General features: G+C 41.3%; 1 protein-coding gene across 2 annotated transcripts; it reads right to left on the bottom strand.

Annotated features, from left to right (window-relative positions):
* Window positions 1-321: 321 nt before the first annotated feature.
* On the bottom strand, window positions 322-12698 carry atp2a1l (ATPase sarcoplasmic/endoplasmic reticulum Ca2+ transporting 1, like). 2 transcript variants are annotated; one of them, XM_067488420.1, is made up of 24 exons: window positions 12419-12698; window positions 11460-11477; window positions 11050-11132; window positions 9893-9997; window positions 8932-9070; window positions 7724-7804; window positions 7547-7632; window positions 7135-7432; window positions 6854-7020; window positions 6681-6769; window positions 6463-6565; window positions 6239-6370; window positions 5953-6069; window positions 5609-5827; window positions 5415-5526; window positions 4719-4942; window positions 4381-4601; window positions 3677-3879; window positions 3511-3596; window positions 3296-3429; window positions 2999-3116; window positions 2728-2845; window positions 2295-2340; window positions 322-994 (listed from the first exon to the last, which is right to left on the bottom strand). In XM_067488420.1, exons 1-23 carry the CDS (start codon window positions 12534-12536, stop codon window positions 2336-2338), a joined length of 2976 nt encoding a protein of 991 aa, XP_067344521.1. In that variant the 5' UTR covers window positions 12537-12698; the 3' UTR covers window positions 322-994; window positions 2295-2335. The 2 variants fall into 2 exon arrangements, with proteins under 2 accessions (XP_067344521.1, XP_067344520.1); XM_067488419.1 differs by lacking the exon at window positions 2295-2340.
* Between the last annotated feature and the right edge of the window lie 3384 nt (window positions 12699-16082).

The following is a 16082-nucleotide window of genomic DNA, read 5'->3' as shown; positions in this document are numbered from 1 at the left end:
GCCACTGTACCTTACATAATACAGCATAATAGCAACCCCTAAAGGTTTCTGAATATCTTGCTGGTTGCTGGCTATTGATTCATAACACTAACACAACCGCATTCTCTTTTGTATTTTCTTCATATACTGTTGAAGTAGGTGATGGGACAAACCATTGCACACTGAAACAATTGCAGATGTTTAATGAAAATTACGAAAAGCAAATGACTAATACTCTTCAAAACCCTCATCTAAGACAATTTTACGGTATTGCATTATTGTTCCTCATGATATGTCTACACAGAGAAAATGCTCTAAGGTATTTGAAAAGGTACAAGCGTATGAGTTTGTAATCATCACTTTATTGCAGCTTATCACGTAAACAATATATAAGACCAAAAGTGTTGTGACTGAGTGGACATGCCCATTTTATGTCAAGAGACCTCCAACAGAGTCCACTGACTGCATGGAGCTTATAGAAAGCAGCCGGAAAGCAGCTGGAGACATAGTTTTTCTGCCCATATGAAGTCATTTTGCAACTCTACACCACACTGTACAGAGCCCAGACAAAGCAGGGAGGCTGCACCAGACATGAGCAACAAAGACTAGAGAATAAAAGTAATGAGCTGGAAAGTCAATCATATGAAAATGGACATTGGACACAAAAACACAACAACTGAGAATAACCAAGTTTAACAAAAAAAAAATCACTTTTAATACATACTTTATTTCTTAGAATAAAATCTTAAATATTTTAATACTTTATCACCAGGGATATGTCCCTTTACTTTAATTCAATCTCCTTCCTTATACAGAGGCTATTTTTATGATGTGTTTTTTATGCTTTGTTGATTTTTTTTTGTATGTTTTCCTGTTTTTTCTCCTCTCTCTTCTATTGGTTGGCTCACTATGGCTCCCCTCTGTGGATGTGATCTTCCTATTTCTCTTCTCCACCTCTTTCTGTCCAACTCTTTAGATGCTCTTCTTCTACATCTCTATTTAGCTTCTGTACCCGCTGAAAAGGAAACAGATAACATCAGAGAGGGAAGGGATGATTTCATCGACAACAAAAAAGAATCAAAAACCCCTTTGACTAATTAAAACTATATTTGCAGACAAACATATATGTTAGAAACCTTTCCCAGAACAGAACTAATCTCATTAAAAACAGATGTAATCTCTAAGGGAACATCTCACTGGAGATGAATTGTTTTTTGATATAATCTGACATTCCTATGTCTGATGAAAGCAGTTAGCAAACGGTCATTACTGGGAGATTAAATAATTTTGTTTTTATCTGCAGAGTTGATTGAGCAACAATGAAATGCCGGTGGGTCTTTTTAAACTATTTAAAATTGAAACAATGAGCTTTTGAGTGTATTTAAATGTGGGCCATGCAAGTTGTCATTACCTGGGAGGAATTGGGCTCATTTTCATTCAATACTACCTGTACCCACCTGCCCTTTAAATCTGAGTAAATTGGATTTTGTAAATAAGGTTAATTAGTTGCAAATCTAACTGAATTATAATCATAGAAAACATATATCTCCAAGATTAAAAGAATCTCTTTAAGAAATATTTTTTCAAGGTGGATCTTACATGTGAAAATATCAGCATGGCAATCACATTTTTTAAAAAGGCTGATAGTGCTTCACTTTAACATCCCCTTTAAAATGTATAGTGAAAATATAGGATATACAGCTTATAACTCAAAAATTTACGGTTCTGTTCACGAATATATGTTTAGAATTTATATGTGCTTCCAACAAATTTTAATGTGTTACAAGTTGTTCTTATTTATTCTATGCTGCTTATAAATGTGTAATGAGGGGTTAAAGAGTTTCTGGGGCAATGACAAGCCTTTTGACAAGCATGGTAGCAGAACAGGAATTGGCCATATGCCTGCTATATCAACCAAGCAAACAAGCTGCAATGTTGTTGCTGACAGCAGCAACTAAGAGGTGATTAACTCACCTGCAGCGGCATCTAATAAGCCCGTATGGCACCGTAAATAACAGAAAGCTCAGAGGACAGCAGATACAGATAGCTGGATTTAGGGATCTCCCCACACAGATGACATCATCCTACCTTGCCAATTTGTGACAGACCACTTAAAATAAATTTTCCAATTGAGTAATTAGTATTAAGTAGTAGAGAGACCCCAGAATTCCACATCATCGTGAGTCTAATAATAAGCAGATAACACTGAAAACAGATCTGCAGCAACATACCCAGTGAAAACAAACAATACTCAGACATCCACACTAACTACAGATACATAGTGATGGCCACAAGCAGTGTGAGCTGTGGAATACCTTGCTTTGGTTACAGGCTAATGGTGGTAGGTTGACTGAATTTATGCTGGAAATTAACAACAAGGGGTAAGTTAGTTAATGATAAATGGAAAGAACACACAATGATTAGAAAAATCAGGTAGGTGTAATCAAAACTGTGATGGATTGGTAAACACATGGAGAAATTATTTGATACAGAACATTGACAGAACAAGATGAAGTGGAACTGAAAGGATATGTACATTTTATTAAGTACCCGATTAGGCACAACAATTAGGGTGGTTGTAACACTTTAGCCACCATATTTAAATATGCAGAGACAGCAGGAAAAACCTCTTTTTCTTATAATGCACCCCAGTACATTACCCACCTTGATACACACACACACACACACACCCATGTGTGTGTGTGTGTGTGTGTGTGATTGACTTGACAAAGACGAAATGCTACTTACTCTCGACGTAGTTGCGGGCCACAAACTTCAGCACCTCATCTATGAGGATGACAGGGAAGGAAAGCTTCAGGACCATCAACCATTGTTCCACGTCAAGATGGGTCAACCTAAAGACCATCTGGAAGACAAAAAAATGGAAGTCAGGTGAGTCACCACAGAGGAAGGCAATTACAACATAAACTACTAATTGTAAAGGACAGTAATTGAAAATCATTTCTAAGTTTGGGTGAATTACATACACAGATTTTAAACTGTAGAGGGTGTGACTTACGGGCAGAGGGTCAACATAGATGATCATGAAGTGCAGGGACATGGAGAGGGTCATAGCGGAGATCAACCAGAAGTTGCTCCATGGGGGCATGCGCAGCAGAGACTGGTTCTCAGACAAGCTTGAAAAAGAAAAGAATTAAGACAGTAAATGACCATGTTGGAAGAAACTACAGGAGTAATTTAGGTGTATCATTGAAAGTACTGTCATTTCAAACTTTTTGTACAATGATTTGTTCTAACAAAGAGTGATAGCCTCTGCTAGCTGTAAACCCCCCTTTCAACAAATTGGAAGTGCTACCTGTTGAGAGCGTTGCACATCTCAATGGTGACAAGCACAGACAGAGCCATGGTCATGGGTGGAGAAGCCTCAAATATCTCACAGTCAAGGCCAGCGAAGTCCTCGTTCTCATCGTGGCACTGCATGAAGTGGGACTGTACAGAGGAGAGGCCAGGTTATTATGCTTCTGCATCAGTGTTTGCAGGAGACAACATGAAAAAGAGACAAATTCTCACCAGCTGGTAGTAGGTGACACCGGGGCCAGTGGCATCGTAGAGGAACCACCAGGCAGCACCACCAACAGTGGCAGCACCGACGTATCCTGTGAGTCAGAGTTTGCAGTGTCACTGTAGGCACGTTTTCCTACCATTAAACATACACAATGACTGCGACTCCACCTACCACCAATAGCCATGTATCTGAAGAACAGCCAGCCAGAGATCAGGGGCTCCTTGGGGGAACGTGGGGGCTTGCCCATGATGTCCAGATCAGGAGGGTTAAATCCCAGAGCAGTAGCAGGCAGTCCATCAGTCACCAGGTTGACCCACAGCAGCTGGACGGGGATCAGAGCCTCGGGCAGACCCAGAGCAGCAGTCAGGAAAATACTGAGCAAGTGAAAAAGGAAATAATGAAACAAAGTAATAACTGAAGTTAGCCAGAGACAGAAGCCCTTTTTCACATATGAACTCCTAACAATGTTTGAAGTTGTTACCCGACCAGAGCATGCAGGAAGTGCAACATGACAGAATGTATTCTACATTAAAAAGTGTTTTGTTTACTGCACAATAAAGCTGTACCAGTCACAAAAAAGAAGCCATGGCAGTCGCCTGATAGTGATTAACACACCCATTCACTCGTTTTAAATCCTCCTTACAGTTTAGAATCTTAGAGCTCAGTCTTAGAGTACAGTCCCTGCACAAGCTCATTCACGTTACCATGACTTTGCACTGGGGGTTTGCAGAATAAATGCGGGATATGTCCGAGGCACCTAACTCAGACATTTGTGTTCTAACATGCAACCCCCTTGGTGAAAGTTAAAGAAGTTCAGGGTGGCAGTGCATGTTAGAAAGCAGCTAGAGAGAACAATCAATGAAATATGCACTCACCAGACGACCTCACCAACATTGGAGGAAATTAGGTAGCGGATGAACTGCTTCATGTTGTTGTAGATAGCTCTGCCCTCCTCAACAGCAGCCACAATGGAAGAGAAGTTGTCGTCAGCCAGGACCATCTCAGAGGCAGACTTGGCAACGGCAGTGCCAGAGCCCATGGCGATGCCAATCTCGGCCTTCTTCAGGGCAGGGGCATCGTTCACACCATCACCAGTCTAGGGTGGAAGGAGAGGAAGGACAAAGTTCAACCACTGCAAGCTGTAAAGCTTGGCACAAAACAAGCAACGGGACAACTAAACATTGTGTTGAACATGAAGGTTTTTAGTTCCTACCATAGCAGTAATGTCATCATGACCCTGCAAGAACTCCACAATTTTGGACTTGTGAGATGGCTCCACACGGGCAAAGCAGCAAGCCCTGCGCACAGCGTCGGATTGTTCTTGGATGGGGAGATCATCAAATTCACGTCCAGTGTAGGCCCTGCCAGTAACGTCTTCATCCTCATGGAAGATGCCAATGCGGCGGCAGATGGCGATAGCGGTTCCCTTGTTGTCGCCTGACAACATAAACAAGTAAAAATTTGGTCAGTTTTACATAAACAGAAAAACTCCATTGCAAAGGGATCAGAGACCAGAAATAGAATGGTTTTACAACAGAGAATTCTGCGCAATAGACAACAGCCTACTAACTTCAATACATTGCAATTTCTGTGTAATTATTACAGAAAATCTTTTTAAAAAAACAGCAAATGGTGGTTTTAAAAAGAGGAAATTCAATACACAGTATATTGTGTTTATTCTCAGCATTAAACGTAATGTTTAAAATCATCGATCCTTAAATTAAATTTTTTCTTTTATGTGCATTTACATCTTTCCCTTTAAAACAAATATAGAATAGCATTCGCTGCCCAAAAGAAGAAGATACTTTTTAATAATTTGTTGTATCTTAGTATGAGTACACTGATAAAAAACATGACACGCGTGACAGCACAATTCTTACAGAGCATTCATCCAATGCATAATGCTAACCAGTGATCATGATGACACGGATTCCAGCAGCTCTGCACAGCTCAATGGAGCCACTAACTTCCTTACGAGGGGGATCCAGCATACCCACGCAGCCAACAAAGGTCAGGTCGGTCTGAGAAAACAGATTTTTCATGTTGTCATCGCTGTTTTCATACGGCCACAACCTCAAGTTTATCAAGCTACTTAGTCCTCACCTCATAATCGATAAACTTGGTAGAGTCCTCGAGGTTCATCTCCTCCAGCTTCAGAGGGGTGTCACGTGTGGCCAGGGCCAGACAACGCAGGGTGTCACGGCCGGTACCCCATTCCTTGATAACAGCCATAATCTTGTCCTTGATGGCATTGGTCAGGGGCACGCGGGTGGTGCCAACACGCACATAAGTGCATCTGTCAATGACACCCTCAGGGGCACCCTACAGAGAAAACAGACTGTGTCACTCTGTCATATGTAGTGTACAGCACATTTAAAGCGTGCAGGTGTCTGAACTCAGGCTGGGAAAGAGAAAGAGAGAGAGCGAGAGAAAGAGAGCAAACTGACCTTCACAAACATCTTGGCACCACCATCACCCTTACCAGGTGTGCAGTATACGGACATGGACTTCCTGTCGCGGGAGAACTCCAGAGTGAAGTTCTTCCTCATGAGCTGCTTGATCACCTGTTAGAGGATACGGAGAGAAGAGGGTTTATATTAGAAAGGCACTTATCTGTACATATTACAATAAAAATTTTAATTTTGGAAAGTTACAATTAACTTATTGTTTCTGGGCATTAACAATTAAAATATGTATTTTCCCAAATGTAACAAATGGCAAAAGGACACTTACGGAACAGCAAGCATTGGCTCTCTCAACTCTGGACAGGTTCTTCACATTGGAGTTGAACACATTCATCTTCTCAACAAGGCAGCACAGGGCAGTCTCAGTAGCCTCACCAACCTTCTCATAGATCTTCTTGGACTAGAGAAATGCAATGAAGACAATTAGATAAACTTTGAAGGATTGTGTGATTTCAACTTAGCAAATAAACGTCATGACTTTGATGGTTCTACCTCGTTGTAGTCCAGAGAGGAGTCATTGCACAGGGCACAGATCGTTGCCAGCTCAACAAGGCCATCGTATGCGCTGCAGACAGTCCTGGAACCTCCCTGGGTACTAATGGACCAAGAGGGATTTTAGAAAAAAAATGAGAGAAGACTCATGTATACTTCAGTGATACCTCATAGTGGCTAAATTAAATGATGATACATAGCACTGAAAACCAACTTACACCTCGCCCTCGGGTGTGTACTTGGAGCCAGAGATATCAAAGGCATCAAGGTCAACATGGTCGCCTTCAACATTCTTGACAATGAACATCTGTGGAACAGGGAACAAAGTTTTTGTTCGGTCTGAAGTGGGCGGCATTTAGACAAAGTAACTACATCACAGTTGTCTACCCACCTTGGTCACACACATCTGGTTGGTGGTGAGGGTGCCAGTCTTATCGGAGCAGATGACAGAGGTACAGCCCAGGGTCTCTACAGAGGGCAGGCTTCTGACAATGGCATTCTTCTTCGCCATACGGCGAGTACCGAGGGCCAAGCAGGTGGTGATGACAGCGGGCAGACCTGAGAGGCATTGGTGAAAACTGTGAGTGTGATGAAGCAGTGGAGGAGAAACACACCCAGAGACCTGCCTGTTGTTCTGTCTCTATTCTGAATATTCTCCTTTTCCTCTCTTACCTTCAGGGATGGCAGCCACAGCCAGAGCAACAGCGATCTTAAAATAGTAGACAGCACCACGGATCCATGAGCCTCCGTGGACGGGGTCGTTGAAGTGGCCGATGTTGATGGCCCAGACAGCAATGCAGATCAGAGTGATAACCTTAGACAGCTGTTGGCCAAACTCATCTAGCTTGGCCTGCAGAGGAGTCTTCTCCTGCTCGGTGGCAACCATCTGGTCACGGATCTTGCCGATTTCAGTGGCGACACCAGTGGCCACAGCCACACCTATGGCCTTTCCAGCAGCGATGTTAGTGCCCTACAAAGGACGGAAGAGGAGGAAGGTAAGAAAACATGTAACAGTAGGGAAAATAAGAGCAATAAGAAAAACATTTGAAAAAACAGAAATCAGTGATGTTGGCAGGACACTTACAGAGAAAAGCATGTTCTTCTTGTCCTGGTTGACAGCTCTGAGGTCAGGAACAGCCTCAGTGTGCTTGATTACACTAACAGACTCACCTGAGAGAGAAAACACAAAATTCACTCAACACTGCCAATGAGAAGAGCGTGGAAAAATATATATTGACAGATTAGATTTTTTTTAACTCACCAGTAAGAATTGACTGGTCAACACGCAGGGTGGTGGACTTGATTGAAACAAGCCTGATGTCAGCGGGGACTTTGTCACCAACTGGGAATCATAGAAAAGCCTTGATTAAAATTCATTTTTGTTATTCTTGTTACTCCTTCTACATTTTTGCAGAAATGCAGAGATTTTGTCTGACAAATAAATCCAATTATATCAAAGTGTCTGTATTCGTAGTAAATGGAACGATTCTTGTTTGAAACCCCCTGCTGACAGATACGTATGACATTAAAATGTGTTTTATAAAAATGAGAAATGCTCAGATGGCTCAATTTGAATACTTTTATACTATGGGGCAAAACTTAAAGCTACACATATGTTTTTGCATGATCAGAATTAAGGGCAAATAAGGGAATGGGTGGGTGGGTCAACCAAGCCTTGAATCAACAGGTGTACACTGAGAAATGAACAGAAGTAGGGAATGGCAGGGAGAAGAGGTGCGGCAGGTGCCAGTTCGGATATTTATACATATTTTGTTTTCCTTCAGTCAGCATGTTTTCACAGTAGTGCTACTCCATCCTACCTCACCCACGTTGCCTTAAAAAAGGCACGTGGTTTTGCCATCAGCCTTTACTAGACACACACAAATGTTCTTTATCTCCTTATGAAGAAATGCAAGTAATTCATTGGATGTCTGTTGACTCTTTCCACATTTACAGTACATGTCAAATTGAGAAAACTTCAACATGAAATATTAAGAGTAACAGGGATGTTGCTCCCCTGACACAGACACTGACAGATGGGGCTTTGAAGTGGAAAATGTGAATTAATCCTTTTAAACTATGTGAATATTTGTACTTTGCTCGTATAAAGTTGAGAGGTTATTATTTGTTCAAAAGAGAAAGAGCACTTTGTCCTGCCTGACTGGAGGACAAAGAGCACTGTTTTTTAATCTCAATGCTCAGATAAGAACACTGTCTTTTTATCAAGGCCCATCAGAGGAGGGAACAAGCCTGCAAACATGTGACTAGTGTGTGATGGACAGAACACACCTCAATAATAATGAGATGTGGACTGTGTGCTAAAGTGTCCTTGTGAATGAATAAAGCATATCTGTCTCCCACCCTGCCATTGTGGAGTTCACTGTAATCCTGGTTGATTGCTGTTTAATTTTTTGTTATATGTCCACAATAGTTCAAAAACAACCAATTAGCAGTTTTAAAACTTCTTACCAGACACCTCCACAATGTCCCCTGGGACAATTTCTCTGGCCTTAATCCTCTGCACACTCTTTCTGTCAGAACGGTAAACTTTGCCCATCTCAGGCTCATACTCTTTGAGAGCCTCGATGGCATCTTCAGCATTACGCTCCTGTGGCACACACAGACAATAAGTCATTAAGGATGACTGAGTGAAGAGAGTCCAGTAAAAACATCCTAACAACATGTGATTGAGTCTAATGCACACTGAGTAGCACTAAGGGATCTTAACATTCCTGTTTGTCCAACTATGTTAATTCAGTCCTTGGGATATACACACTGAATGAATGTACACACTAATGCCCAATCTAGTGATGACATAGTAGGTTAAATACACTACTTCAAATGAGGCACAGTACAATAAATATGGCTAATTGTATTGTGGTTCCATAATAATAAAAATAACATATTTTTTGTTTTATTTTCATCATTTGACTGAGAAATTCAGCAACAGATTTCATGTTGTCTTCAGAGATAATATCTTAAGCGATAAATCGGGCAGATCTTATATACTAGTTTGCTACAGTTAATTCTGTTTTTAATGAGAAAAGCCGGAGTGAAGCAGCTGGTTTGGACACTTGGCGGGGATGTGATAACAGCAAAGTTCCCCAGTGACTGATGCCTGACACCAGTGCCAATTGCTTAATGGCATCCATGGAGAATAGCGTGACTAGCATAATGTGAATCATCCATGGTCTGCTGCAGTTATTGCAGGAAAAACATAACCTGGGCAAGATCTGTAAAAATCTAACATTTGCATATAAAAATATTTGAATATATTTATGTTTGAGAGTGTTTTGAAGCTGTAAAAGTATGCTAATTGAGCAACCATCTCTTGGGTGGAAAACATGCCAGTAACTGGAGCTTGTGAACTTTCTGTCATCACTGCAATGGATATGTGTTATTGCCCAATGTGCTGAGCCCCAACACTGACCTGCCACACACCAACAACGGCATTCGCAATGAGGATAAGCAGGATGACAAAGGGTTCCACAAAGGCGGTGACGGTCTCCTCACCTTCCTCAAACCAGGCCAGCACCTATAATCAGAATAAGTGAATATATCAATACCTTTAAATTGACTATAAAATGATTTAAATGTTTTCATTTCAGGCTAATTTTGTGTATAATGAATATTAAGTGAATAAAAGGGCACAGAGTTTGATGGCTGTGGCAGCCATAAAGGAGGTGAGTATTTAAAGTACATCTATAGTTTCATATACATTTATCATTATTTTTACATGCAACTGTATAAAAATGCATCATAATTTCAGGAGCTCAATTACACAAGTTAATGCCTGTTATTTTCAACATATCTTTTGTGTGTGTTAATATGATCACATAATTGTTATTTCTTTGATGTCAGTGTCTCCCTCTCCCTCTTCCTTCTGACTTTAACCCTCTGTCTGTAGAGGCCCTTCGTTCCTTCCTTCAGGCCTGACCTTTCCCGAAGGATTCAGTTTCTCTCCTCAGCTTGGGGCTTTCTTAAAATAAACGCTTACCCTTCAGCCCCCCATACTTTCCTGACCCCCATCTCTCACTGGCTCCTCAATATTCGCCTTCTAAGGCCATCGTGACAGCTGCCCAAAGGGGTGAAAGCTGGGCATAGGAATTAATACACCTCCTACAAGCGTTTGCAATTTGTCTCCCTCCTCTCAAGTTGTCGTCCTCAAAAATACATGGAAGGGTGGAGGGGCTTGGAGGGGGACAAGCTGCCTTGACAAAGTGGCCAGATAGGCCTGATCAAGTACACACATGCTTGTTTATTGCATGTGTTTGTGTGATGGGGCTTGAAGTTAATTGAAGATAAGTACTCGTGGTAGTTAAAAGTGTAAGGGGGACCAGAGAGTATATCGCCAAAAATGTAAAAGTGAAAAGATTTTTATCTAAAAAGTCAATTCTTCTTAATGAGAATTGTAATTTAAGTCCTCAAGAAGAAAGGAAATGTAACTTTCTGATCACATGTAGCATCACTGTCTCTAGCATTTGTTGCTATCATGTCTGCTATGAATCAATCAAATGTGCAAGAAATAAAAGTGATTTAAAACAGCCAACATAATTTAAAAGATAAAACTAACAGCTGTTTACTTACAAAAGAGATGCAGGCAGCCAGCAGCAGGATCCTGACAAGCAAGTCCTCAAACTGTTCAATGACCAGCTCCCAGATGCTCTTACCTAAGTACGAGGAGGAAACAAAGTAATGAAAAACAGTGGATTGTTACACAATATAGATGTAATTACTGAAATATGCAACTGAGAATGTATTTATGTGGAAGGTTTTTGTTACAGTGATAATGTTTAGTGACAAGTTGACTTTCATGATGTGGGTATTACGCAATCAAAAATGTAGCCTGAATGTTTTTATTGCAACTCGTCTGTGGAAGATTGCCAGTGCAGATTAGTAATGGTGGTCACTCCACCTGGGTCAGATCAGGTCAGATCAGTTCTTATCCCGCGGTACAAAATTACAAATTTTGTAAATAGGACTGAACAAACACTTACCCTCCTCAGCTGGCAGCTCTGATGTTGGACACAAAATGAAGGAGTGTCATTGGTGTGGAGACAGAAAAAAATAGAGGAAAAAAGATATTTATTAATTAAAATTACTCATAGTTATACTTCTTGTTATTGGATTAGAAAGGTGACCACAAGCTCATTAGCTTCTCCCTATTATCCAACTCTCAGGAATTCTTTGTGTGCTTTACACCTAATCAATCAAAATGCTGTAATTGAATGATTGAATTTGAAAAGGCCATTGTATTGTGTAATTATTTGAGATTGTAACAGCTTCCTTTGATTTCTAACCTAGGCCTAATGAAAACCATGTTGATTAAATTAACAAGGGGTTATTCTCGTAGTCAACGAAATTAAAACTTGCATTTGATGTAAATCTAAAAGGCAACAGAATTAAAACCAGAATGTTGCAGTTTCTGAACTATAACACCATATTTTAGAGCCTTTACTGTCAAATGTGGCCTTCCATTGGTTACTGATTAGCAATTTTACTGCAGATTCTGTAGCCATAAGCATGCTACGTCCCTCCCCTTTCAACCAGCCTAAAATTATCCGCCTCTCCTGTAAAAGCCCGCCCCATATATCACCCAGGAAGCATCTTGAGCCATCACCTGTCTCTCTCGCTCTCCAGTCATCGTCTTTGGCTGTCTTTAAATAGCTCTTCAAAGCTCTCAAAGTCTCTGCTTCTCAGTGTCTCTGCATTTCTACCAGCTGTTGCAACTCCCCTCTAAAAAAGCATCACATGCAAAATCTCAACCCAGCCTGCATGGTTTTGACTGAGGAAAGAAAACCATAAACTATCTTATCAAAGGCGATTCTACTTGGTGTGATGTTTTGAGTGTAATAACAAAATATATTATTTGATTTATTTATAAGTTTTTTAGCTGTTCATTAATAACCTTCTTGCAGTGGGCCTCCCACCCCATCCCTGATGCCCTTACTCTCACCATTGAAGCCGTACTTGTCCAGGTTCCTCTTGAACTGTTCAGGAGTGAGACCAGTGTTCTCATTCACTCCGAAATAAGCCAGGCATTCTGCCGGCACCTTGGCGTGTGCGTTCTCCATCCTTTGTGGATAGACAAGGGCTTGGCCTATCCGCGCTCTTTAATTTCTTTGTTGTTCTCTGCAGTGTTCACCGTTGGTCCACCAGCACTGTCAACTAAAAGTGTGGCACCCTCTAATTCAGGAGTGCTGGACTGACAGAAAGAGCGAAAAAGCACATACATGCTCAGGGCTTTATACCAGCAAAGGGCACAGGATTGGTGGACACCCCACTGACACACGCCTCTAAATTCCACCCTGGGAGGACTTGGTGGTAGTGGGGTAGTGGGGGAGGTGAGGGTGGGGTTCAAGGTGGAGCAATGGAGAGGTGAGATGGTGGACTTGGACAGGAACTGCGAACAAGGCTCGGATTTGGAAAGGAGGTAATGCAGGAGAGTGGTGTTGAAGGGCTTGGAAGGGGGGTTGTACCGTGGATGAAAATGAGATCTGTTTTTGGAACATGCATGGTCAGTGGAATAAGACGAAGGGAGAAGGTGAGAGAGTGAGACAGGAGATCATCCAGAAGGGGCAAGTTGGGAAGGGGGGGGTGCAATGAGTGACGGCTCAAGTGGTTTCTGCTAAGGAAGGCGGCTGAGCCAAAGAGAACTACACACAGGGTGAGAAACTGAAAAGGGAGATTGTTGACCAGTAATTTATTACAAGAATAAGATGGCAAATTTGCATGGACAATATGAGCTAGACGTGTCACCACATTGTGAGCTGAAGTTCTGAATAACAAGGAACACAAGTAAAACCAGGTATGAGTCCTGCATCCCACATACCCAACGTTTCCCAGAGCCAATATCCAAACAAAATAACCGAGGCATCAGACCTGTTTATAAACTGTGAAGCAAGGAAAGAAGAAAGTGAGTGTGTAGTAGAAGAATGACTGCCAGCAGACAGGAATGCCAAAAGGATATCATACTATCACACGACAGACGAGAGGCCCGTTCTGCAGATACAGGAGGATCAGGTTTTATTTCTCTTTTTTATGAGGAGGGGAAAGCAGTGGGGAGAAGTGGTGCACTCATGTAGACTTATGATGGAGTAACAGCCACTAACTGCCATTGAGTGAGGCACAATGGCCTCTTGTGGCAGTTACAGAGTACTGAATTTATTGTTGGCGAACAGAAATACATTATTTAATCGAGAAAGTAAGAACTTGGTTCAATTAGCTCGGCTCGACCTTTGTTAGTTATATTTTTATATCTGTAACAAACGAGTTGATTGTTTATTATTTGATATTTTATCTGAATGTCATGTCAAGTCTGAGCAACGATTGTTGATTTACTATATGTTGTACCAGCAGTTAACAGGCTGCTTGGTGGTGGACTGTTCCTTGCAGATGGGAATTCAAGTTCTCATTGCGAATCAATAAATTGTGTTTGTGTAAGAACAGCAGTGCTCACTGCTCATCACACCTGACAGCTATTTATTACTGTGCTGAGTGTTGCGCTGTTTTACAGGGCCAAAGATTAATCAGTTTTCACCGGAGAAAAGGACTTTCTGTTAAAAATGCACCTATATCCCAAACTAACAAATATGAAAATTTCTCTCTCTCTCTCTCTCTCTCTATATATATATATATATATGCAAATATATGCAACTTCCCTTTCACAGAGAATTTCTAAAATAGGATGTTGTTATTATTGCAGATTTCACGTTTCTAGTCAGCTGCTGGTGACCAACTGATCCAGCCCTGTGACCTGCTGAAGGGCAAATGCATTCCCAAAAGGTGCAGTAAATTAGCTGTGATGTAGAGCAGGGTGAACAACAAAGCACTTTACAGTCTGCACATTTTAATGCATACAATAGGTTATGAGAGAATTATACTTATTACGTAACTTGTTATGATTTAAATGTAAATGATTAAATGATTTAATTGTTTTTTAGTTTTTTAATTTCACTGTCATTTCAAGGGGGACGAAATTGATTTGATTATTAAATGTGCAGGTAAACAACCGTCAAAGTCGAAAGGGAAACGTTTTGTCTCTGGACATGTTGATAAAATATATAATTACACTCATTTTGTTCTGCCAGTGTTGCCATCTCTATTTCACCCAGTCGTTCTCCAGGCCTCAGCTGTTGTACAGCCATTCTGACCCTCTGAGGTTTGGGGGCTGTTACAGGGGTCGGCCTGTCAGTGTCTCCCTCAGGGCAGAGCAGTGACATTTAACTCAATATCCCTGAAGGATAAGGTTTCTCCCTCTCACCCCTCCATCTTCCACCTCTGTCTGTGCTGAAGTGTCAGTAACCCATGTGTGTGGGGAATACTACAGCGTAAACCCCTGAGAGGTGGGACACCCATTACCTCCAGTTCCCTCCGTGGCACTCTCATGCCACTCCCTCCTGCCAGGCTGTTCCCAGTTCTGCACAAGTGGTAGTGCAGCTGTACACACAGCAATCTTACGCAATTGGGTCCGTCTCTGCTGACTTGCAGAGCACAAGCAGAGTAAAGGGACAAGATCTGTCAAAGATGTGGGCCCGTGAAGGACTGCCATACTTCCTTGTGGAGGTTACTGTCAGAAGATTCTGTGGGTGAAACAGTGTTTTCAATTGAGCGGATCAATATCAGCCATTTGTGGACAGATTACGAAGTAATGAGCCACAGTAGCTATTAGTTAGAAACATGCTGTTATTTCTCTTTCTTAATTCTTTGTTAAAACTCAACAAGCTCAAAGTTAAAACTGTAGCATCCTCTCCCCAAGTCAAAAAACTTTTTCTAAGTATTAACATACAATCTAATAACTTAAGTCATGCGTGGTATTGACACTGAAGACATAATTAGTACTAAGCAATAAAGCAAAGGATAAAAGAGCTATGGGATTGATTTTAGCTGGGTACTTGTTACAGCATTAGCTAATAGTAATAATAGAAGTGGCAGCTGAGTCTGTGAATCCAGAATTCCTCACAAGATAAAAATAGAGCAGGTGACACTGTGCTCCTTGGACGTGGCACCACGACAGCTTTGCAGCTTTTTTATTTCAGCATGTTGGACCTTTAGATCAGGGCCATAAGTCAAAGCCTCATCTAGTGAGTAAAACTAAGAGTGGATGTTGGAGGACATATTTGACTCCAAAGTGTCATCAGTATCCATGTGGGTTCCCGGTTGTTCACACCATTCCTCACACTTACGGATGTACTACATAAGCCACAGGGGGAACTGAGAGGCAAGGGGAGCGTTTTGATCAAAAGTTGCTGATGGGGCATCTTTTATGTGGACAGCTCAGCATTTTTAGGGGCCAATATTGTTAAAAATATTTTATTGGGAAATTCGAGGTCTGCAGTCATGCAGAGCATCCCCCTTCATTTATGGAATATATAGAAGGGACATTTAACTTAGCTGCCCTGACTCAGTTAATTTATAGTTAATTTAAGAGGAATTTAACATGCTTTTGCTGATCGAGGTGGCAACAAACTGTATAAATTTTGAATCAATGGTTCTGTGTTGATGATAGAATCACTGATGCCTCCTTACAGAGTACTGTAGACCACACTTCTAACCTTACAATAAAGATACTGAAGTTGTTTATTGCATAAGGTATTTTTCCAAAACTGCAGCAGATGTGC

Source organism: Channa argus, chromosome 20 (genome assembly GCF_033026475.1).
Source record: "Channa argus isolate prfri chromosome 20, Channa argus male v1.0, whole genome shotgun sequence".
NCBI classification, from domain to species: Eukaryota; Metazoa; Chordata; class Actinopteri; order Anabantiformes; family Channidae; genus Channa; species Channa argus.
This window is presented reverse-complemented; position numbering and strand designations above follow the sequence as displayed.